The sequence below is a fragment of the Calidris pugnax genome, unplaced genomic scaffold, assembly GCF_001431845.1.
Source record: "Calidris pugnax isolate Ruff unplaced genomic scaffold, ASM143184v1 scaffold41, whole genome shotgun sequence".
NCBI lineage: Eukaryota > Metazoa > Chordata > Aves > Charadriiformes > Scolopacidae > Calidris > Calidris pugnax.
Window position 1 is genome coordinate 18335300 of NW_015094509.1, and position 25962 is coordinate 18361261.

General features: G+C 42.0%; 1 protein-coding gene across 1 annotated transcript in view; it reads left to right on the top strand.

Annotated features, from left to right (window-relative positions):
• The window catches only part of DEPTOR (DEP domain containing MTOR-interacting protein), a 74741-nt gene that overhangs the window by 436 nt on the left and 48343 nt on the right, over positions 1-25962 (top strand). Inside the window, exon 2 of the mRNA XM_014965593.1 lies at positions 25442-25620. Within this exon, the coding sequence (XP_014821079.1) occupies positions 25442-25620 (179 nt within the window). The remainder of the gene's footprint in view (positions 1-25441; positions 25621-25962) is intronic.

The window sequence follows — 25962 nt, forward strand, 5'->3', positions numbered from 1 at the left end:
TCACCGCCTCGGGGGTCTTCTGCTCCGGGGCACCTCTGCTTCCCTGCGTGGGATTGGAGGCGTCAAGGGGCAAGGCTGCTGGGTCCCTGAAGGCATCAAGCGATGCAGCAGGAGAGTGGCATCTTTAAAGATGAAAAAAAAAAAAACCAACCCAAACAAACCCTAAGCGCTCGCGTTTCGGCGCTCCAGCGAGAAACCAGCACAGCGCAGGGAACCGCTCCCGCACAGCCCCCGTGTGCGCTCCGGCTCCCGCAGCCCTGCCGGGCGGTGGCACTCAAGGGGGGCTCCGTATCCGAAGGGCTCGTTTGGATTTTGCATCAGCTGGTCCCAGCAGATGGAAGGGGATCCCTACTGTCCGCACCAGCAGTAATTAACAGTGCTGTGCGACTGGAGCTCCGTGCAGCACAGAAACCGTTAACAAAAATGCCTGACTCAGTTAATTTTAAATTTCTGCGATGTATTTAGTATGCCATCTGCACCCATGCACTACAGAAGAGAAAAAGAAATGTTAAGGCTTTTGGCTTGTTGATGGAACGTCTCGTGATTCAGGAAGAAAAATCCTATTATTGCGTGTTTTATGTGTAAATTGAAAGAGATTGTAGAAATTCTTTCCCTCTCGTTTTTGCTTGAATTTTCTTTGAACTTTTTGCTCAAATGTGAGAAAAACACTGCAAAATTATAGAAAAGTTGCTTGATTTGAGAGATGCCATCATTGCTTCTAGTACAGACACTAACATTGTTACTGGTCACATCCACATAGTAAGGACCCTGTGATGCACACCAGTGGTATCCATGTTTGGGGACTAAACTTTGTTTTAGTGGCTTGGCTCCCGTACACACCAATGTCTGCTCCAAGCTTGAGATTCCTCTTCAAAGTAGCCTGAAGGGAAGCCTAAGGTGACAGGGTGCACCAGCACACAGGCTCTGCAGGGTGGACTTAGTGCTGAGTTGTTCGTCCAGGTACCTGATAAGAATCCTCCTGTTCCTAATTAATTTCACTAGAAATTGAAGATTGAAGGCTAATACAAAATTTCTATTAAGATCACATTAGGTCTATATATATATCTTATAAGGAAGTGTAAAAGCACACGCTCTGCATTCTTTCCCTAAGGAAAAGAATGAGGAAACTTCAACAAATCTGGCTCCTAGAATCAGCTCATTAGTATCACAATCAAGGATGACATTTGTTGTCTTATTTATTTAGGTAATTAAACACAGGGCTATTTTTGGGCAAGATGATCTACAGATACAACATAATTATTTCCCATCCTGTGAAGTTACCTGTGGCCATGCATTCCCTTGAAATCTGTAGGAAGTGGCCTGGATCTCCTTGGACTGTGGTTCCATGACCAGCCCAGCCTGCATGTTTAGCTACTGCTGAATGGGGAGATCCGCTCTCCCCCTCACCTGGTTCCTACTTCCTGCTCCTGGCTGGGTAGTCCCACCTCCTCCCTCCTGCCTGCTCGTGTACTTCTTGTACTTCTTTGGAGCAGATCCAATGTGGAGATCTGGTGGCAGGTTAGTTTTCTGATCTGCTGACTGCTGGAACCCACAGGAGATAGATGGTGGGAATGCAGGGCCAGGAGCAAGAAGAGGAGGTCGTGGAGAAGAAGCGACATCTCCCATTTTGGCAGCTGTGAGCTGTTGGGTCAGCTGGAACTGTCTTGTGAAACTGCACCCAAAATTGTCTTTCTTCCCCCAGTTTTTTGTTGGCTTTGTTCTGTTTCTCTGTCAGGATACTCTATGCAAAGGGTTAGTTTTCTTCAGTTTTCCAGACAATAAAAAGCCACAAAATATCTGATAGAAAACTGGCCGGTAGACAAGTTTTAGCCAACCCTGCATTTAAGGTTTCCCTTTTCCTGTCCAAGATAAGTGTATAATTGTTAAGACTAAATGAAAACGTGAAGGGCTTTCAGGATCAAAGACAGGCTATCTCAGCAGCCTTTGGGCAGGCAAACAGATGATAGAAAACCAGCACACACATGCACTCAAGGAAACACACTGTACCCTATTCTTAGTGATGCTTACAAATGCAAGATAAGCCCCCAGCGGGAGTGATGCAGCCAGACAGGTGATTATGGGTGTATTTGGGTGAAAGTGCACACGAGCAAGTGTTGCATACTGCGAGGTGAACGCATAACTTAGGAGTAAAAGTGTAAAATGAAACGGCGAGCAGGGTGTTGCTTACATAAACCCAACCAAAGGCAGGTATTTAAAGCACTCTCGTACTACACCAAACAGCACGTGTGTCAGCTCAAATACTTAGGAGAACTGCTTGATTTAGATTCTTTACAAAGTTCCTGTTGCCTGTCTTGCCTCAGCCTCACGTGTTGCCTCATGGACCCCATTCCTGTGGCCTGTTTGCTGCACATCTGTCCCTCTCTGGCAGGGTCTTCCTCGTGCAGTGAGGGCTGAAGGCACCTGAGCAGCACCTTGGTGAGCCTGGCTTTGCACAGGGGCAGTGCCAGCAGTGGGGATGGAAGCCCTCTGCCTGCTGCCCCTTCCCAGGCAAGTGCACGCTGGCTAGGGGAGGGAGAGGAGGAGGCCAAAGACTTTTTTCCTTCTTGCCACTGTCCCTCGGTTGCTTATGATCTAAGCCTCTGCCCCAGTGTGTGCTATGGCTGCTGGCACCTGAGGAGCTGGCTTCTGGCACATACTTGCTCTGGGCTTGCACCTGGAAGCTTCAGTCATGAGCAGTTTGTGGGAGATGAGGCCGTGATATAAATCCTGGTCCATGAGTGGAGTAATTTATGGAAAAAGAAACAGGAACTTGAGCTACTTTTTAGCAAACATGGTAAATTTTTACATCCAGTACTGTCCTTTGCCTCTATACTGAGTAGCTGGCTAAACAAATACCTAACTCTTGGTTAATAGAAACATATTTTTTAAAGTGAGGACTTTGGAAGTTTGATTCTTGGTGAGCCTTTAAATTACCAGGCTGATAGCCTGATGGAACAAAGCTGGAGATCTCAACAGTGGGGCACTTCAGAACAGCCTTTTGGCAGGTTCTCACTGCCATGCAGACTAGGAAGGGCAAGCCGAGAGATGGGATGGGCATGATCCAGGTGCAGGCTCTCTGTGCACTGATGGCCCTGCAAGAACAAACTGCTGAGACTTTGGCTGCCTGAGAGCTCCAACCACCCAACAACCCAGTTCTTCTCCCTGTTCTGCTGCAGTTTCAGAGAGACTATAGCTGTTCGGTGGTGAGCTCTTTCTTTTGAGGATGGCTGCAATGGAGGTGCCCTTCAAAGGCTCCATAGGTTACAAGTGACCCATATGGACCTCTCCCCTAAAGTAACCATGAGTAGTGCTCAAAAGGGTCATGAGGCCTTCAGCTTCCTGAGGGCCGGGAGAGCCTTTCAAAGTGTCCACTTCCCTATGTCCCTGCCTGCACACACCTGCCTGGGGGCAGCCCCAGGGAACCAAATGTACTTGAGCTTCCTCTGTCTTGCCAGGTGTGCCTGAAGGAAGGTACCACGGCCTTAGTGCTTTGGATAGTCATTGTTGGAAGCCTAATAATAACAGGAACACATAACAGCGCTCCTGAAGTCAATAAGAGTTTTATTGGAAGCAAGCTCATTTCCCTCCCAGTCCAAGGCAAGAGTTTGTGCCCATTTCAGCACTGTTCAGCAGAAGGATTAAAGTATCTCTGTCTGGGTTTGAGCATTAACTTAGAACTGATCTTGCAACTGAAAGGAGTGTCAATGCACATGTATTGATACACCTGCTGGCTGCTTGTCTTACACGTCAGGGGTGTCTGAAATCTTCCTTGTCTGCTAATTGCTTCCTGATGCTGGATTGTCACCAATATCTCCCAAGAGTCCCTCATTTCTTGCAGAAAATGTGGCTAGTCATTCAAAGTGTCTTCAGGCTTCAGTTGACCAAACGGCAATATTAAAAGAGCACTTTTATTTTTTCTTTTAAATCAGAAATTGCCATTGTCTATACGGTGTGGTTCTCTGTGGTAGGTGTAACTTCAGTGACATTTAATGTCTGCAGAGACATTTTGGATGCCTCATTATCATCAGCCTTTACACAAAACAACACGTTTCCCGAGTCACACTTTTGCTAAATAGTTGATTAAATAATTAGGAAACTTGTTAGATGAGCCAGTGATTTTGATGGAATAGTTCTTATAATTCAGCATTTTCTTTCTTTCTGCTTAGGAAAATAGGAGACATGTTTCTTAGAGATTTTTCTGTCTTTCAGAAGAGACAAAATGCAAGATACAGTTCAACAGAAATTTGTTTGCTTTTTTATTAGAGTTTGTATATGAGTTTCATTTTACAAAAGAGGTTTTGTATGATAAACAGCTGTACATTTTGAAGCTGCAAGAGAAAAGTCAAAACCAGTTTTCAGTGGTCTTGGGAAGGTCTCACTTCAGGAGGATTATCACTTTAAAAAAAACTTCTTAATATATTGGCGTGCATAACTTTCAGAGTCATTAACTTCTGAAGGATGATAGCACCTACAGGTCTATATTTATTTTTCTTGTTCTGGGCAATAAATAGTCAACCTTTCTTCACAGTGGTAGGGTTCAAAAGTTCATTGGCATTCTAAGATGCAAAGAACCCAGGGCACATAACAATGTTTCTAGAGATATGTAATCAAGAGAGCCTTAACGTTAACGTATTGCTATAATATAGGAATATATTAACCATATAGTTATATAATTTATTAAATGCTATCTGTGTTTGAAAGTATGTTAAGACTCTAGAGATGCGCTACTACAGCTGTGTAAGATTATACACTAAAAGGAATATAAAGATTTAAGACATAGAATTGTCTAGAGGTCACTTCCTCTCAAGTCAGATCCTGACCAGTCTTCAGATATTAGGAAACTCACGCGCCATTTATAGATGAGATTTTTTGGTCTGCCTAAGACAATCTAATATTGTACTTCCACCTAAAGGGCTATTGTGCTTTCCACCACCTGCACCATGTTCTTGCAACTTGCTTAGTTCTCCACCAGCGGTTGCATTTTCTTTAGCCAAGAGCTACTGATCAGGCTCAAAACTAGCCCTGAAAAAATAGTTTTCTGTCATTTAACTTGGGAAGGCTCTTTTCTGCTGACTTCATTGGGGCGGATAGGACACAGGAGATTATATCATCAGATCTCTGTGGAACAGAGTGCTCCAGAACTCTCTGTCCAAATAATTTCACTTTCATTAATTTGTTTTCCAAAATCAAGCAACCAAAAAATTTGCAATCTTCTCTGTGGAGTTCCACCAGAGTAATAAATACACTGAAAGAAAAGGTTTGAAAGTGAAGGTTGGTAAAGCTGCAAAATGAAGTGCTCTGAAATCAAGAAGTTTCTTGCTAATTCTACCTAATTGCAACACTTTCAATTATATATTTTATTTAATACAAATTATTTAAATTTTATAAAAAGTATGTGCTTCTCAGATTAATATGTTCATTTTTCTAGAATCTTTGATACTTGATGCACCTTCTCATGTTTCAGTATTGCCCATTTGTACTAATTTTAAGGACACCAAGTGTCACATGTATATATAGGCATGCATGCACAGATACATACATATATGCATGTATATATGATATATGATATAGGATGTATGTGGTATATATATTTGTGTGTATATATATACACACATGTGACATGTATTCCTGGGCCAGGAATTTCTTATGTCCTTCAGCAAAGTTTGTGGCTATTCAGCATTTCTAGAAATCAAGATGTAAGACTTTTGTTTGCTCAGTTCTTTCCTTGAAGCTCTGCCTTCTAATAATTCAGTTATTCCTGTCAGCAGCTTTCCTCGAGCACAATTCAGAGATCAAGTAGTTTACAACACGTGTGCAAATAGCGATGGCTCTTTCGCTATATACACAAGAAGGCGGATGTTGTACGAGTGGTTTGTACTGTATATTTTATGTATTCCATTCCAGATGAAGTCAATCATTAACTTTAGTCTCAGGTTAGCAGAGATCAGCAGGCAAGCAAAGGATCCTAGATGTGGGTAACATGTACAAGAATATTTCTTAATTATTTTACATTAGAGCAACTTCCCATGAACAGGTAAAGGAAACTTCTGATATTGATGCTTATGCAAGGAAGGCAGAATTAATGTGACAAAGGCAATCTGGCTTTGCAGCTACTGCACGATCACTGCTCCTGTGGGGGCAGTGGCTGTCAGCTGGCACCATGGCAGAGAAGTCCTCCTGTTGCTTGTCATTATTTACTATTTGTGTAGCAATAGCACCTAGGAATTTGAGCTAATTATCAAGTCCTGGCAGGGGTAGGCACTGTATGCTCAGAAGAAAAATAAAGCCTTTGTAACAGAAATCTTGGCTGCAGTTGGTAGCGGTTTCTTGCAGCAGTAGCGGGCTCTGGCTGGCAAGAGAGGGTCTGGGTGAAGCCACAGAACTTGAGGAACCGAAATGAGACTCTGTCAATATTGGGATTTCTGGTTTGGGAGATCAGGCACCAAACCCAAGAGTGGCATCCCAAAAACACAGAAAAATACCCCCCAAGCGTGGAGATGAGGAGGTGATACTGTGTGTGCTGGGATGGGTGGGGAGCTCTGGGTACCATGTTCAGAAAAGGATAAGGATGCACTTCACATGTTAGTCATGGGCTGTTGGTTTTTGTTTTCTTAAGCAAGAGTGGAACACATCAACTATATATTTTAAACATTTTTAATGTATAAACCACTGGAGTTAAATACAGCTTAAACCTATTTGAACACAGTCTCACAAGGTTCCTTAGTTACACTGCTTTCGACGAAGACTGTTGGTATACTTTGATTGGTAAGAAACTGGCTGGAGGGCTGGGTCCAAAGAGTTGGTGGTGAATGGAGTTAAATCCAGTTGGTGGCCGGTCACAAGTGGTGTTCCCCAGGGTTCAGTATTGGGCCCCAGTTCCATTTAACATCTTTATCAATGATTTGGGCAAGGGGATCGAGTGCACCCTCAGTAAGTTTTCAGATGACATCAAACTAAGCAGGAGTGTTGAACTGCTTGAGGGTAGAAAGGCTCTGCAGAGGGATCTGGACAGGCTGGATCGATGGGCTGAAGCAAATGGTATGAGGTTAAACAAGGCCAAGTGCTGGGTTCTTCACTTGGATCACAACAACCCCATGCAACTCTACAGGCTTGGGGAAGAGTGGCTGGAGAGCTGCCTGGCAGAAAAGGACCTGGAGATGTTGGTCAACAGCTGGCTGAACATGAGCCAGCAGTGTGCCCAGGTGGCCAAGAAGGCCAACAGACTATATCAGAAATAGTGTGGCCAGCAGGACTAGGCAAGCGATCGTCCTTCTGTACTCGACACTGGTGAGGCTGCACCTTGAATACTGTGTTCAGTTTTGGGCCCCTCACTACAAGAAAGACATTGAGGTGCTGGAGAGAGTCCAGAGAAGGGCAACAAAGCTGGCGAGGGGTCTGGAGCACAAGTCTTATGCGGAGCAGCTGAGAGAGCTGGGGGTGTTCAGCCTGGAGAAAAGGAGGCTGAGGGGAGACCTTATCACTGTCTATAACTCCCTGAAAGCAGGTTGTAGCCAGGTGGGGGTTGGTCTGTTCTCCCAAGTAACAGGCGATAGGGTGAGAGAAAACAGCCTCAAGTTGTGCCAGGGGAGGTTTAGATTGGATATTAGGAGAAGTTTCTTTACCAAAAGCATTATCAAACATTAGAACAGGCTGCCCAGGAAAGTGATGGAATCCCCTTCCCTGGAGGTATTTAAAAGATGTGTAGATGTTGTGCTGAGGTACATGGTTTAGCAGTGGACTCATCAGTGTTAGGTTGATGGTTGGACTTGATGATCTGAAAGGTCCCTTCCAAGCTAGACAACTCTATGATTCTATGTTTACATGATAATAGAATGAGGAGACAGATTTACAAAGGCAGTTTTCCTGCACTAGCTAGCAGAAGGAAAGCTGAGAAGGGATTTTTAATCAATTTCATAAATACCAAGAACAGTCACGACTTAATTTTTAATTTTTTTTTTTTAACTCTTTGGACATTTGACCTTTTCTTTGAATCCCATGTTTTTCCTTTGGCCTTAAGGAGAAATGATTTTATTGTGCATAAGCTTTTACTACTTGCAGCAGAAAGAATAAAACTGATCTCAGAGTTAAAGAAAAATGAAATATTTAAACCTACACTACCAGGAGAGTGCTATATAGCAGGAGTGGATGTAATACAATGTGCAATCAGGCATTGAGTTGCACGGAAGTATGGAGAAAGGGAAAAGATAACGCACAGACTGTGTCACAGGCTCACTCAGGCTGTAGAGGAACCTGTGAAGCCAAAGGAGCCTCCTCAGGCAGTGATCATCAGCAGGTCTGCTTCTCTTACATGTATTTTTCTGCTCCTCAGCTTAGCTCTTTGTCATGGTACAGCTCTGCAGGGACGCAGGGACGCCTGGAGCTAGAGAAGTGGAGCGGGCTAATAGTTTGGATGGCTAAAACTTCAGGCTAGTACTGCTGTGGAAAGCAGTGGTCCTCTCTTTTTTGTACACACACCAACATGGGTGTTTCTTCTTCCTGGTTCCCTCCTCTGTGCATTCTCTCCTTCGGACTGGCTTATGCATCTCTGGACCATCACCACACAGATACCTGCAGGGCTTTTAGATGGCTGATGTTTCAGTTGGGTCAGTTTTACAAACCAATTTACCGCACGGCCACATAAAAGCTTTCTTTGAAAAAAAGGGGGGGAGAAATGTGTGCTGCCTTACCCCATGTCACTGGTTTAAGGCTGTGGTTTTCTGATACAGTGGATCTAAGTGCAGGCTGCTGGTGCCCCGCTCTTATCACTGCCCTTGCACTGCACGCTGGCGTTTGTCTGGGATCAGAAGTTCAGGGAACTAAAGCAGCTGAAGCCAAATAAGATAAATTTAACTTTCTAAACAGGCTCAGCGTGAGGTGAGACTGGTGCCAGCACTGGGGTGAGGGAGCCAGCAGAAACGTGTGGTCAAGGACAGAGAGTGGGAACGTTGGCAGCAGGCACTGCGGGGTTTGCTTGGCCACCCCCTCAGTGCTTAATTTACCTAAACTAAACTCAACATGGGTCAAACATCTACTGGATTTCCATTAAAACAAATCAGACTCTAGTAGAAGATAGACTATAAAAATCATGTGGAATTTAAATGCCCAGTGCACATCTTGAGACTAAATAGAAACTATGTTTGCAATTTGCCTGGATTATTTCTTTTTCAAGGTTTTTACCTTTGCTTCTGCACTCTTGTCAGGGTATTGTGCATGAATAGAGACAAACACTGACATGTCAGATGTTTTAAAATTTGTACTATGTAATTTATATGACTAGCACACCACAGTGCTGCTTCAGAACCCTACCTTAATTATCAGCCCTATAATTTTACTGTCTTCATAGTTTGCCTCTTAACAGCGCCTCAATCTAGTAAATGCATTCAGATCTCAAAGGTGCATTTACAAATAATTAAAAAATATGCCTGATTGGGCTTGCTAATTCAGAGTAAATATAGAAGCCGGTTTTCACATAACAAGGCCATAATTCTCCATTTCCTTGCAATTGTGTGGGTGATTACATGGGCTACCACAGCTGTGTCACAGGGATTTGCAGGCAGGTGAGAGTTTTCTGGTTTCTGTGAAGAACCAGGGGACTGTGGGTCATGCTGTGGGTTTTACAGCAGCATTGAGCCGATGTGTCTAGCTGCTGCTGCAGAAAAGGGCCACCCAACTCCCCTGGACCGGGCCTGCTGCTGCTTGGCCTGGTGCATCTGCATTGGTGCATGTCCAGCTCCGTGGTGAGCAGTCTGGGAAGCTCAGCCAGGTTACCATCATCACAAACGAGTGCTAGTGACAGTGCGGGGGATAAGGTCAGCTGGCCTTGGGTTAGGGGATGAGGAGCTCCACAGACCCCCCTTTTACTGGGGGACCCCACAGCAATATTGGCTTCTCACGGAGTTGAACCCTGATGTTAAAGTGCAGCTACACTATTAGCCCCTTCTCACCCCTTTCACCCATTCTTCCTCTGCCCAGCCCCTGTTTAGACATCAGGTTTTTTGTAGAGATCATAGCAATACTGGACTGGATTTGGGGGACGGCATCCATACAGCTCTGAGGGTGTCTAAGTGAGGGTGCCTCCTGTGGATTAAGGCAGCAAGCAGAAAGATGCTCACTTGAAGATTTAAAACTGAATGGCAAAACTGGAACTAAATGGCTGGTCAGAGCGAAAGCCAACACCGCCTGAGAGACGGTGATAGTGAAGGTGGAGCTTGAAAGTGAAGATAAGCATGTGTAGTACTGTGTTTGATGCGAGAGGAGTCGTCAGTGGAAGGAATCAGGGAGATGGGCAACATTATTGAGATCAAGAGCTGTGGAAATTATCTTTCCAAGAGTTTTCCAGCTAGATAAGATGATGTTTGTCAAGGATAGTGCATAGAAGAAACCTTGAGGTGTAAGATAATAGAGAAGGAGAACTTGGAACAGAACCTTAAGTTTCTGGGAGAGAGGTGTGGCTGTCCTGGAGGTGCATGAGGAATCTTCAGGAACCAAAGTTCTCTGCTGATAAGCAGCACTAACACTATCATATATTTGTCCTTATATAAGGACATAATGGGTATGATCTACCTGGTTTGAGAGGATTCTCCCACTCCCAGTAACACAGCTGCCACCTGGCACAGTGACCTTCAACTTGGAGTTGTGGAGATTTCCGCGGGTTCCTTTTCATTGCTTCGCACACTAAGGGCCATTGCCAAAATGGGTATATTGCCATCATGTTTCCATTAACATTCAGCTGAACTGTTGTACAACCCACTGGCTCTGTGTTTGCACTACTTTCCCGCATATTGGGCCAAATGAGTTTATTGGCAAGAGTTAAAATGGAGTGTTTGTATGTTGTATCTGTTGCTCTTCACATCGTTACTTATGTCTTTAAAGCCTTGAGGCTGCTTAAAGAAAGCCCGTGTCTTCCTTTCTGTTTTCACAAGCCATTCCCAGCTCTCATTTAAGAGACAAACCAAACACAAGGCATAATTACCGTATGGTTCATAAAAACAATGATTCTTAATTTCATTCCAATGAGTATTGCAGAATATTCACAGGAAGCTGAAGTTGTGAGTGTTTGTGGAAGGAATTAGAGTCCAGCACTTATCCTCTTTGGGAGGAGAATCTGTCAGCACATGGCCAACACAGAATCACAGAATCACAAAATTGTAGGGGCTGGAAGGGACCTTCAGAGATCATCAAGTCCATCCCCCTGCTAAAGCAGGTTCACCCAGAGCAGGTTGCACAGGAACACAGCCAGGCGGGTTTTGAATATCTCCAGAGAAGTGAGACACATCACTCAAAGTTAGGATTGCAAATAATGGAAATGGCTTCTGAAAAGATATTAGCTACGCATTATTTATAGCACTGATTGTCAGTGGGGGAACAATTTCCTTTCATTTTTTGCAGAAAAGATCCTTCTCTTGATAATTACACATCCTTTTCTGCAGTAGCATATAATTGTATAGCTTAGAAATCAGGATGATATAATAGAAAGCTGTTAATTGTTTCCTGATGCTCAGGATGTAATTAACTTATACTTTCCTCTAGCTGAAATTAAATTTTTTTTTACTAAGATGTAGAAAGAGTAGCTCCTAGCTTAAATGGCTGTTTTGCTGCTTGGTCAGTGCAAACAGTGGGAGACTGTGATGTGAAGCTCTTAGCAGCATTATATGTACAAATCCCAAAGCAGTTTGTACAAATACCATTTTGAGAACTATTTGGGGCTAGAAACTTAAAGACTTGTCTTGGACAATTAAAGTATTTTCAAAACTAATAGCATTTGGACAAACTCAGACCTTTCAAGTCTTTTGGGAAATGGTAGACATAGATGAGGTCAAATTAATAAGTAGAACTGTGACAAGAAAAATGACTCCATAATAGGAGCCATCGGTATCATATTGCTGCTGGTCTAATTAGACAAGACGATAAAAGTAGGTTCTTAAAAGCATGCTGAACAAAAGAAATAAAGCAAGGTTTATTAAAAGACTATTTTAATAACTCTAATTTATTTATTTAACCTTAATTTATGCAAAATTCTGCTATTATCTAAAACAGACAGCAAAAAGGTGTCTTTGTACAAGAAGCAAGCCCCAAGGAAGGCCGGTTCTCGGGGTGGGTTTGGGCTGGAGCACGTGATGTACAAGGCGATGCCAAGGGCTGGGTCTGCTCAGCCCAGAGAAGAGAAGGCTCCAGGGGATCTTACTGCTGGTTGCAACTACTTAAATGAGAAAGTTGTAGGGAAACAGGGACAGAGTCTTTTCCAAGGTGCACAGGGTTAGGACAAGAGGCAGTAGGCAAAATTTGCAAGGGAATTTCTAATTAGATATTTGGAAAGAATTATTCACAGTGAGGGTAAGTGAAAAATTGGAATAAGGGCCCAGAGAAGCTCAGAGATACTAAAACCTTGCCTGGACGTGACCCTGAGCAACTTGGACTAACTGGACTAACTTTCAGTATGAGTTGGACCAGATAACCTCCAGAGGTCCCTCCCAACCTGGCTTACTCTGTATTTCATGAAGGCATAGTGTGATGTCTTCTTTAAGCTGTGGTTGCCAATGTTATCAGCATTTTGTTACTGGCTGGTAAGCAGAGATCATTATCCACTCAGCTGCATTGGTGGGAGGGCTGCTGAGAATACTTCCTAACCTACTTCAGTGCAAAATCAGCTGGGTGAGCTCGTACAATGGATGCAGTGATTGACAGTAGCCCTCCTTTCACATTGTCCAACTTTTCAAGCAAATTTAAGTACAAGAAGTGCATCAATTTCCAAATGAATGACAAGAATTTTTGAAATCTCTGTTTCCACTGAGATCACTGAAGATGTAAAGGTGAGAACCTGTTTTCCTTGACTGCACTGTCTTAAGACAGGCCAGGATTTTACCCGAGATCACGTGACATTCATGAGATGCCAACATCGCAACTCTTCCTGCCACCAAGAGAGCTTTTCAAGGTATCTGTGAGCTTATCTGTAGATCCATTTCTTAAGAACCTGTAGGACAGAACCCAAAGTGCACATACTTAGAACATAGTGGTTTTGTATCTGTCCTTGAAGGATGAGAAGAGAGAAAAGATTGGGGGCAGTGTACACAGTAACACATGCTGGAAGGCCAGTAGATCACATTAGTGTGAGAAAACCTGCTGGCATTACATCGTGTTGGCATTACTCATGTTGGCATTACAAGAGGAACAGCAATCTCAGGGCAAGCCACCTGCTCCTCTGTCCCCCTGCCTGCACAGCGATACACAGCAAACAGATCCAGCACTCTCGATCCTCTCACACTGTGCACAGTGGGCCCAGTTTGGGAGTTTATTTGTGTGCATAAATTCCATTTTTTCAATAGTCCTGCAGCTCCAACTTTGCTTGTGGAAAGTGGGTTTTCAGTCCCGTGTTGAGGGAAAAAGATACTGGAACTGTTAACACTTTCTTCCCTTGGAAAGGCATGTCTCATCCAATAATCCATTTGGAAGGTAATGAGATATATTCCCTTGCCTTTACAGATGTGATCAAAGACATGATTAAATCAGGCGTGTGCCCAACCGTTATCCCACTGCTTTGAAAATAGTAATTTTTTTTCAACACCAACAGGACATGAGATTTGTTGCTTTCTTTGTATGCCGTTGTGCTTCAGCACAATGCTGCAAGGCCTAGATCCTTTAAAAATATTCAATAATGGGGGAAAATTCAGTCATTTTAGGTTTCTATAAAGTGGTGTTTTTCCAAGTACTATACTTTGGGCCTACTGTAATGAATCAAACAGTGGTGGTTGAAAGATAATTACTTGCATTCACTTTGTTTGGCTACAGAGGGGCTAGAGCTGCTCCAAACTAATGTATTAAGAACTTCGTATGACGTCTTTTGGTTAAATCTATAAATCAATACCAGCTGAAACAGTGTATCCTACATAATTTCACATGAAATATGTTTGTGCTCTGTGTTGATTTCTATTCTGATGAATATGGAACATCTGAGTTTATATGAGGCCAGTAACAACGGTACTCTTGAGGAACACATTACTGGGGCAAAGGAGGAAGAAAAAAGGATTGCGTAAACTGTTTAGGAGAAGCACAATAAACACGGAGAGGAGAATTTATTTAAGCATATAGTGGCTAAGGAAAAGATCCAATGGACTGGAAATTGTGACATTTTGCTTGCAGACTGAAGACTGTACACAGCATATCTTTTCATGTAAAATACCGGTATTCCACCTCAGAAAGGGATAGACCTGTGGAAAAAGGCACAGAAAGGTGTTGGCTACTTGATCAATGATTTCATGTCTTCAGTGGCCACAAGCCTTTTTCCAGTTTCAGCAGTTCTTATATGTACAGCCAACTTACATATGGACCGAAATCTTGTATCGTCCAGCATTCAGAAAACTCATTGTAGTTATGTTCAAATTTAGACCTAATTGGCACTGTTTGTATTGTGCGTTGGTAGCCAGGGCAAGTAATGGATGAAACCTTGGCATGCTCTTCATCATGTCTCCACGTGTCTGGGTAGCTACAACAAGAAGTGCCTGTGGACCTCCTGCCCAACCATGGTCATTGGCACCATCTGGGGAGCAACCATACCCAGGCTCCTGCGGATCCCGCCTTTCTTCAGGGCAGGTGATGTTAAGGCTTGTGTTGAGTAAATGACTTGGATTCAGGATTAACACAGCGTTGGGTGTTGGGCCATTCACACCGATGATAGGTGAATGTGTAGAGGCACAGTGTAGGCCCTCACCTCTCACCTCCTCTTGTCCTGTTGCCTGTCTAAAGCCTCTCCCTAACTGTCTGTGCAACATGTGTTTTGGATTCAAGTTCAGGCCTGACCCGGAGTTTGGAGTGTGCTGTAAACACAACCATACTGTTGTCATCTAAACCTGCCAGCGTGCAGCTGAAGCAGATCCCGTATGTAAAGCTGGTGCCGTTACTTGGTGCATACTGGTCAGGGTGCATGTTCTGAGCAATTAAAGCAGTACGAAGTCACAGTCTGAATTTATTGTCGGAGCACATAAATACCTGTCCACTGAGCTTTCTGCATGTGTGGAGAGAGAATTTTTTGCCTAGAATGAGAAATGGCAAACACATGGCCCGGCAATGGGAGCAAGATGTTTAGTAGAGCAGCAGAACGTTTCTGGGCTCTGTATTGACTTATTTATTATTTTGAAGGAAAATTTCAATTTAATGTTAAGAGCAGAGGAAGAACACTTCTGTAATATTTATCTTCTCAAAGCTCATCTACTTATGAACATTTAAAAATCAAACAAGACAAGATCCTTGATAGCGTCCTGACAGAAGGAACTATTCACAGAGAGTGGTTATGCAGCAGCTGTGTATCTGTTCTTATCATGTGTCAGATGTAAAAAATTGCTGAGCTCATCTAAAGAAACCATACCCAGGCTAAAATCCTTTAAATAGAATTAGGCTTTTACTAGGATTTTTATTAATACATTTTCCTTAATGATGAAGTTCTTCATTAGCCTGCCAGAGTTTAAGCACTGAGTAACTTCATGCCATTGAGTAATCCCCTTAAATTCATATACTGTAATTCTTCATGTTATGTGTCTGTATGACCTAGATAAAGAAAGAGATGTAAAGCAGATAGGATGGTTCTTTATCATTAAAACATTTATGTCAGAGAGTAACCCTTTCCGTGTTTAAAAAACGAATCCAGTAGTATTATGTTGCAGAATTGTTAAGTAAAATCATTGTTACCGTTTGGCATGTATGCATTTGGAACTCATTCAGTGTAGTTTGGGGCAATCAGTAGCTTCCCGAGACATCTTTCATTTTTTTCACTGTAGATGGTGATTCCTTTCTTCTTTTTCATTTGGCGCTCACAGTGAAACCTTACTGGGTGTTTCTCTTTAAGAAAAACATATAAATGAGCAGAATGTTAATTAGGATTATACTGATTTGTTGTGTCCAGCTGGCTGTGAAGGTCATACTGGCTTATATTTTACACTCAAAGCAATGTTTTTCTTAAGCAAACATGACAACTTAAGGGAACTGAAAAAGTCTGTAACATGAGTCTATTTAGATTCTGTTCTATTTTGATTTATTTTCTTGAGTAATTGCATACTCTATATTATTTCAGTAATTTTTTTTTTTTTTAAAATCATATGCCGCTATATAAAATTAGACAAATTCCAGGCTTGAACAAGATGAGGGTGACTATGACTATACAGTCAGGTTTTTTCTGGTAGCTTCACAAGATCTCAGTTGAGGAGCTGGAGGTTCCTGCGAACTCGGTGATTTGTGTCTCCGCGGGATGAGTAGGTGTCGCCCATGGAAAGCCAACCGAGTACAGACATGTAGAGACTTCACTCAGGGGTAAAGTGCAGAGTTGGACTGTGGAGCTGGCAGAGGGACCCTCTGCTATTGCAGATCCTTCTGGCTTCTACGCGTTGATTTAGCAAGGAAGCAGACCAGGCCCTCGGCCTCCCTGCATGCTGCTCGCCAACTGATGGCGTTTCTGCACAGCAGATCCCCACTCGGTTTTTGACACATTTGTTCATTGCAAAGGTCATAGCATTTCCCTCAGATGTTGGAGGAAAACAAGCCACTAGTTTGGTGTTGACCGTACGATACAGACAGGCCAGTTAGATACTTACCCTTCCTGTCAGCCCCATAAGGACTGTTGTATGCTTGAAAAGTAAAAATGAAAACCAAGCAATACTCTGTTGCAGAAACGTGGAGGCAGGCTCACAAACAGGGACGTCGTTCCATGTACTTACAGCTCCTGTGCTTTGGCAAGCACATGAAGAATGTCTGTATGTCTCTGCATACCCAGTTTTACTAAAAACCTTAATATAAATAACAAATGTCTTAATAATAGACAGCACTTGAACTTTTCTTCTTTGCAGCTGACATAAAACAGGACTTTCAAAAAGACTACAAGTCCTGGTGAAGTGTGTTCAAAGGCCAGCCTCTGATACTCCTCCACCCTGTAGTGTTCCCAAGGTTTTTTGTAGAAATCAGTGGAAGTCATGTAATTATAAAACACAGGAGTGGAAAGTCTTCTGCAGAATATTATAACATATAATCCTTTGGTATATTTATTACAGTTGTCTAAAAGTTATTTACGTTTTTGCCTCAAGTAACAATTAGAAAATTTTTCTCCAAAACTTTGTCTAATTTTTAGCTTAGGATCCCTCAGCATCACTTCAATAGCTTATCTTATAGTCTGCTTTTAACTCACCTGACAGATTATAGACAATTCTGTTCCTCTCACTTTTTGTTTAGATAAGGCTAGACTCCCAAGCCGGTATCTTTTTGTCTCTGCTCATGAGACTGGCTCATCTTTTCTCATACCAGCATAGTGCTGCTTCATTGCATCTCCTTGAGTTTATCATTTTTGAATGAGGATGGCATGAACAATATGCCATATTTAGATGATGTCCTGTAGTATCATATACAATGACATGAACAGCTGGATTTCCCATCATTTCTGGAAGCACCTCTGTGAGCACAACCTACGATTGCCTTTGGTTTTAGTATGGTCTCAGCCTGTTGGTAGCCTGTTGCCAGTGAAAGTTTAGCTACTGCATATTCAGCTCTTTCTTACTCTCTGTTGCTTTCAGTCTCCAAGTTCTCAGTTTTCAGCAGAGCATTTTGTTGTTAGTGCACGACCTTGCATTTTATAGTCTCACCTGTTCCTGCATTTCTATTTTTACACTGTGAACGTCACCCACTAACAATTTAATCACCTCTAGGTGATCCAGTCAAATGGATCATTACTTTCAGTGTTTAAAAATTTGCATCAGTTCCAATTTTATTTTACAATTTAGTGGTCAGTCACTGGATTTCAATAAACTTTTGGAAGACAGTGGAAAAAACTCCCTTGAATCAATCTTCTGTCAGAGTAACATCCTGTATATTGTGGTATTGCCAGCCATAGGAGGTAAAAACAGCACAAATCAGTGCCCAAATATGTCAATAAGTTTTCTATTTAAAGAAATTAAATACAGAATTTTTTAACTTGCTGCTTTTACAGCTTCCTTCAAAATAAAAAAAAAAAAGCCCACTAATGCAGTTACACTAAACTTAAACAAAAGAAGCTATTAATTTACAACGGGAAGAGATAAAGTGTGATGGTTTTAATACAACATACTGTATGTTAAAAGAGTCGTTTTAAGATGAACCTACATATTTGTTGGAAGTGATGAAAAAATCTTGAATCATAGCCTCAATATAAAATTCTCTTTGGTAACAATAGTACATAGCACTAAGTATTTTATTACTCATTTTATTGCCTGTCAGGTACTGGCTATTTTTGCTTAATGACGCTCTGATTACGCAGCACAGTAGTTGGTTAAGAGTTTTGCGTAGAGATGGAAAACAATTGCTAAAAGAAAATGATATGTTACTGCGGCATGACACATTGTTAATGATGAAGGCAGAAAATCATTTGCCTGCTTTCAGCAGGGTTGCCAAGGACCACTGAAAGGAGAGCAAATAGTTGGTGACCCTCTGAGGAGTGTAAAATATCGTGGAGAAGAGCTCCTGCAGGTCTGCAGTTCTCAGGCTGAGAGAAGCCATGCCTGGAAGGACTTTGAGATCAGGGGTTACCCAAAGCCATAAAACGTCTCAGGAAAACTATTTGTCACTCATTGACAGGGTGGGACAAATGTCACAACTACACTTGAGATAAGGCAGTTGGCTAATTTCAGTTCTCCCATGAATGTCTTGGGTTACCTCTGGGCAGATAACACCTTTTTGCTGTTTGCAGTGCAAACCTGGTCAGTACTGCAGTGCTTTCTGGAGTTGTGGATCTGCTCTTCCTCAGATGCTGCAGGAGATGGATGGGTGGGAATAGCTGTAGCAGTAGGGCTTGGGCTGTTTTACCTGTATTTGCCCTGTGTTTGTCCCGTGTAGCATTTCAAAGGAACATTCACCTCTTCAAACTATGTTTCTGAGATAACAGGTATATGTTGCCTGACACAATTGATTTTCACTGGCCTCCCAGGAGCCCTACACTGCATTTTTCTATCCGTAAAATAATTCCTTTATTGAGAGTGATTTTCAGCATAAGTCCATGAGAGCTGGTGGGCTTTTGGCTACTGCGTTAATCCAGTCAAGGGATGTCTCTAACAGTTGTCCTGTGGTTTTTGGTCTCCACTTGGAAATTTTTGAGGTTAAGATAGAAGTCTTCGGTTTAGTTTTGGGAAGACATTCCCAAGAAAATTGGTCCCCGCAGTATTTATTGATTTAGTAAGCCTAACAATATCCTTGCAATGGAGACACAGAAAAATAATGTGAATAAAACCTGGTTGATGGACGTAAGCAAAGATAGCTTGTTTTTCAGCAAAAAAATACATCGGTTCTTTTGGGGATCCACATAGTAGTGTCACATAGACCTTGACCTGCATGCAGTTGTCCCATGCCCTAGGGCTCATTCCCACATAAATAAGGAGCACAATTATACTTGACTTCCTTATAGAGGAGGAGAATTGTGAGTCCTGGCAAGAGGCTGGAGTGAGACAGGCAGGCTTCTACTTTCCTTATGACTAGGAACAGGTGAAGTAATAACCTACCTGCACTTTGTGTTTTCGTCTTTGTAAAACTCAGTTTTATGCTTTCCAGTGAGACAGAAGCTCTCAAGGTTCAAGTGTGCAGACAGCTGGAAGTATTATTCATGTTTCTACACATTTTGATTAAAAAAGAAATGAAGGTGAAATGGCTTGGTGGGCAGGGAGATTCACAGCTTCCTGTGGACATGAGGAGAAAGTGTTGTTTGAGCTGTAACCTTGCAAGATACCTTGCAAGTTTTCCTGCTTCCTGAAAAAGAGAGGTGAACAAATATTGTTCTGATTTGCTGATACAGGTAGACTACCCTCACATGTGGGTATATCACAGCCTAAAGAGAAAAGTGGAGGGGAGTCAGCAGTCCACTGAGCACATTCCTTTCCCTTATGGAGACAATCACTAGAGAAATACCACCATGAAGATTCCAAAACTTGATATAAAAGTCACCTAAAGATCCTATTTACAATCATTCTTTTACCAGATCCACAATGTTATGCTGCCTTGCTTTGAATGAAGACCAGATACAGGCTCAGATTATACACCCTTGAGGTTTAAAAATATAAACGTTGGTTTTGCAAGTGGTCTCCAGTTTTATGACAGATCAATACAAACACACAGACCTAATTTCCTCTGCAGCATAGAGTACTCACCAGGGAGGCTGTGGGTCTGAATTTCTAGCCTGAATTTGTGAACTGGATGAGTGTCTAGAAGAGACATCATTTTGATTTCATCCTAGACCCTGCACCACGCCTGGGTCTGTTCCCCAGAGATTGCTTTGACCCCCCCTGGTGTTAGTAAGGTGTCAGGAGTACTGGGGATGGCTCTATGCACTCTCGGTGCACGCTCAGTGACCTTATTACCTTCTGCATTTCTATTAAAAAAAGGTTTCTTAAAAGAGGTAGCCCCAATGTTACATTTAAAGCCACAGGAGCACTGGTAGACCGTCACTTCTTTGGAAGCTTGGGGTTTTCCTCTGCAGTGTGCCAAGAGATGGTTTATCTGAAATCTCTGTATCTGGCTCTGTGTTCTGGCATCTCCTCACGTTGACAACATGGCTCTGGGCAAAAAAGTGGAGATAAAGACAGTGATGAGAACTGATATCAGGAGCTGCTTTGAAGATACCCTCTCAAACCCTATTTTGGATGGTAGAATTCCTTCTCTTCCACAGTTACCAACACAGAAATATCTTCATCCTATTTCCAGTATGACCCCATGTTTTAAAGGGTATTTTAGCTCCTGTGAATATCAAGTAACAGCACTGAGTGATTGCAGAGCTGCAGCATAAATAGAAAGAGGAACAGGCAGTGGCGAACCGCTGACACTTCAGCTGAGACTTGGCAAGCCCAGCTGGAAATGCTTGTCCCAGCAATACACATCACGTTTGCAGAGTATCTTCACGATTGCCTCTGTGTACAAAGTTTATGCCTTCACTGACCTATTTTTTTTTTTTTGCTGACAGTGCAAAGGCAAAATTTTAGTGCAAAGAACATTTCACATAGTTCTGTATTTTCCTGGGTGTGTATATATATAAACAAATACTGCCATATGCTCACTTATTTTGTAATGAATTGGGTCTGCATCTGACTGTGAGTTTTAACTTCCAGTGGCAATTATGCTTGGAAGTCAGTGAGACACTTTGGAAAATGCCATCCCTTCATAAGTATCTACCTGTAGACAGGTCATAACAGCTAAACAGCTAAACTTTGTGACCTCTGGGTTATACAAACCTGTTCTGTTTCCAACAGAAAGGGGCAATTCTACCTGCCAGCAGAGCACCTCTGATGTCCCTTGAGAAGAGGTGTGGAAAACCCATGCTCTTTAGCCACTGTGAATTGTCCTTGTCTTTGGCAACATATTTTTTTCTGCCCATATAGGTCTCTTCCAGCCCAAACTATTCTATGATTTTATGATTCTATGATATATGCATATGTATGGGTGTGTATGATTTCTTCAGGAAGATTAAAAGTGGTAAATGAGTGGAGGACAACATGAAAGTCTTCATACCATGTTGTCTATTGACTGCCAGGAACCAACCTGTTCCCTGCGCATTTTTACTGATCCTTGCTAGGATAAACATAGGGACTATATAGGATGTACTTGGAAATGGTAGATGAATTATTCAGAAAATTACCAAGAAGAGCAGGAGGCTTTTTGTCTTTTCATGCATAGAAATCTGGACTAGATGGTGCTCTGCAAGGTCTATGTTAGCCAAGCACAAACTACTAGACTTAACAGAGGGAAATAGCTAGGTAAGATATTTGGACTGTGGTCCAATCGGTGACATCATTGCAGGCTTCAGCCAGCAGGCTGGCTTTTCTGGGGTTTAAAAGGAAAGCTAGACTCTTGTGCAGACACTGCCTTTGCAAAATCCTTACCCGTTGGTTCAGAAAAAAATGCAAGAAACTTCAAAACACATAATTTCCCTGGTGGAAAACAAAATGCAAGTTTCATGTAGGTGCGAGAGCAATTTCTTCCCAAATTAGCGCTTGCTTCTTCATTTCTCGGCAAAGATTCTGATTTTTCCATTATCATGACTTTTCTGACAGTTGGCAAAGAAAATGCATAATGGCCTCTCAACAAATCACATTGTTCCTGATTAGCTCTGAACACGTTCACTGCAAAGCAGGAGCAGGGTGTTCCGGGTTAGCCCATTCCATGCTACACAGGAGGAAGGAACTTCTATTTGGAGTAAGAGTCCCTACATGTTGTTAATTAGGAGCAGCTCCTGTTTAGACAAGCCCCCAAGAAAACTGTTCTGGCACACGTGCTTGCAAATACAGACTGTCTGTATTTGTTGTAAGCATGAATAAGAGCCATGAATATCAATTTGTGAATATTAAAAGTTTGCATATGCCTGTGACAGTTCACAGGCAATTGCTGAAATGCTTTAGTTCTCATATTGTTTTCTGTGAGTAGGGGAGACTGTTGCCCCAGGTGCAAAATCTGGCAGGTAATCTCAAATAACACATGGAATTACATACAGATGATGTACACAAGATCGTTTTCTGGTGTTAAGCTCTTCAGTTGTAGGAAGAAGGACAACTTTTCAAAGGCTTGTTGAATCAAGGTGTCCTCTCACCACCCCTTGTTGTTTGCCCTCTCTCTTCTCCTCCTTTTCCCCTCAAACTGGTCAGGATTTGTCAGTGAACTAATCCTTCTAAACAGGTCTTGAGAAAAACTTCTTCTGGCGAGAGAAATGTGACTGTTGTCAAGTTAGGTCTTTTCCAATCCTCATGCAGACTAGCTGACAGAAAATGATTAATATTACATAAAGGGAAAACATCGAGGTCTTTTGGTGAGAAGCCTGTTTCCCAATGCCAAGGGAAAAAGAATTCAGCACTTGACTTGAGCGTTGCTTCCAGTGTATAATAGCATTCAGCACTACATTTTGTTCCTTTTTATCCCATCTGATTTGGCTCCTGACAAATATTTCTGAACAAGGACACATTTTTAGAATTCCTGCCTAAACTTTTGATTTGCATACTGCAATATGAGCTCAATAACTTTACCTGAGGCATTTATATTTGTAGTTTACACTAGGTGCAACTTCAATCTATTGAGCTACTTCTCCTCCATACAGTTTGATTTTTAGCAGGTTTGTAGAGGTGAGGGAGCCCCGACAGAGAGAACAGCATACACTACCAGGGACAAAATCTGAATTCCCTTTCTGATCTTTATTCCAAATAAATTAGCCTGGACATAATTCAGTGTGGATACAACTGCTATAGACTACATAAGAAGTTCCCACTTCCATTTGGAAATTGTGGATAAATGTGGTTTTTCAGGTTTCTTGCCTATGTGGTCATGCTCTGTTTGACTTCATGATTTCGTAACCTCTTAGCAAATTTGGATCCACTTCAGCAAGTGGGTGGAGATAATTAAGATAATGAGATTTCCGTGAGTTTTATGGATATAGGCAAAAAGTGAGATCCTGTAAGTGCTCTGAGCGAGGAAAAAGGTTGTAGTGGGAACACGTGTCTTTTGAAAGAAAGAAAAATTGAAATATTTATAAGCCCACCAAGTGCAGGAAAGCCTTCAATCAGAATTTAAGACATAAATACTCAGTTCTGGGGCTTTTGGCTACTGACTTGTTTGTGGAATACCAGGCCACTTCTGACAAACCCCTACATGGGGTTTGGACAAAGAATTTCCTAGAAGGGGGGTTCCCTCTTGTATCACATGAACTCCATCCATTTAGACTCACACCGGTGACTGACAGGTGGGTTGAGCCGCCTACATATGTGTTATACAGTCTTTCCCTATTTTTGTTCTTGCAGATATTGTGCAACATAAGACTGGATGAATATGAACAGAACCTGGAATATATTTTAAATTTAAAGCTCAGTCAGACATACTGATAATTGCATGTTCTATAATTAAAACTGTAGGCTTTTCTTTCTAAGTATGGCAACAGCTGCTAGAGCACATCTGGAAAATATGCTTTAAGCAAAGGTATTTTCGCTCAGAGAATTTCACAATGCATGGGATATTTATTAGCACTTCTTTCCAGAATACTAATCTGATTTATCAGTATTTTTAATATTAAAGTGTTCATTTTTAATGATGTTTTCAAAGCTGGCTTTGAATTCATATCACAGTTTAGGCATTCCAGTGCAGTTCAAGGCTAAATGCTGAAAGACAAAAACATTGCTTTGCTACTATTTTTAGGTAGAAGCCTATGTAAGCCTTTTTTAAAGCCTTAGTAATATTTTCTTCACTGTTTTCAGTAGATATTTCCACCTTCTTTGATTCCAAAGAGAAATGATTGTTTCACACTGGAATCACATTGAGAGGAAAATTGGTCTTATGACTGGGCTCCTGCTCTGTGCTTCTTTAGGCTCACGTGAACACCCTTTTGCAGTATGTCTCCCTCTCTAGGAAATAGATAGTTGTGCCCCCTACAATTATTATTATAGTATTACTCAGAATTTCTTTGAAATCAGTAAGAGTATCTACAAGGTAGGATCCCGGCCACTTTAAAATGAACAGCAATACTTCTGTTTGTGGTAGGAGCATAGTGCTGTGGTTTCTATGCTTTCTTCAGAACTGTTGTATAGACATGGCACTATAAAAACAGTATTATTAAATTCATTAATTGAAATGGAAACAAAAAAGCAGAAAACTTAAAAAAATCCTTTTAAAAACCTTTATCCATTAATTTATTGATAATGTTACTCATTTTGTTTATTTGGAAAAAAATGACTAAAAATAAAGATGCAGAACTCCAGAACCTTTACTAATAAGGTAATACTCTAGGCAGGATCTTGCATTCTGACCCAAGTGCCTCAAAACCAGCCAACCAACTTGTTTTCAAGACGATGGGGGAGATTTTGCAGAATGATAGTATTTACCAATGGTTTCCTGAGTGTGAAATCAGTTTCTCTTTATTTAGCGTAGGAGGCAACTTTTTAATGCTAGATAACATTGTGTTGGAACAGCTTTGCACCTGAATTTTGAATCATAAATGCTATGCTTGTTGTGCAGCTGGAGGCAAAATGCAGTTACCCAAGCAAGGAAGAAACTGCAACTAAAAAAAAAAGATATTTAAGAAAAAGAATTCTACATCAGTGATACCACAAAATAAAAGAGTAACATGGAAAGTATTAATGGTAATGTGGGAAAATTAATTGCAAATTATTGACAGCTTAATTGACCTGCTGGAAGTATTTTAATGGGGTTCGTGTTCTGTGCTGTTTTCATTTTTTAATCTTTTCCACTGAGCAGAAAACAAGTTTTCCCAAGTATGGGGTTTAAAGTTGAAAGGATGGTTCCTGTGGGTTGCCTGGTGGTCAGACCCCAGCACTGCACATGTGACCAAGACTCTTCCATCCATCATCAGCAAAGCCCGTCCTGTGAGCAGGGCTTGGGTGCCTCTGCTCCACTCTTGTCCCAGTCTTGCTAGTTACAAAGGGTCTTTACACATGATATTCATGGGTGATTTGACCCCCAGGCTCCGACTGCATGAAGAGAAGGTCATTAAAGATCGGCGTCACCACCTCAAGACGTACCCAAACTGCTTTGTTGCCAAAGAGCTGATCGACTGGCTGATTGACCATAAAGAGGCCTCCGATCGAGAGACGGCAATTAAACTGGTGCAGAAATTGATGGATCACAGCATTATCCACCATGGTAAGTGCAGTATCAGCTGCTAAAAAGTTCTAAGCTAAATTTTGTTGACTGCTGTGAAACAAAGGGAAATCCCCTTCCTGCTTTTCAACCAAGTATAGGACAGGTAGGATCCTTACCCTGCCAGAAAGGGAGCATCTCCCGTGAACTGTGCTGCTCCACAAGGTCCCCTGGGGGACACAGAAAGGCTGAAGAGGTATGGAGTGATGTTCCCCATGTCAGTACAGGTGGGGAAGACCCTGGAGATAGTGCTGCTGCTTCCCTGCCTCCAGAGCAGCCCCAGCTGGATCCTGTCCCCTCTCTCCTCTTTGCCTTCATCTCCCAGCTCCCAAGAGCACAGTTTTC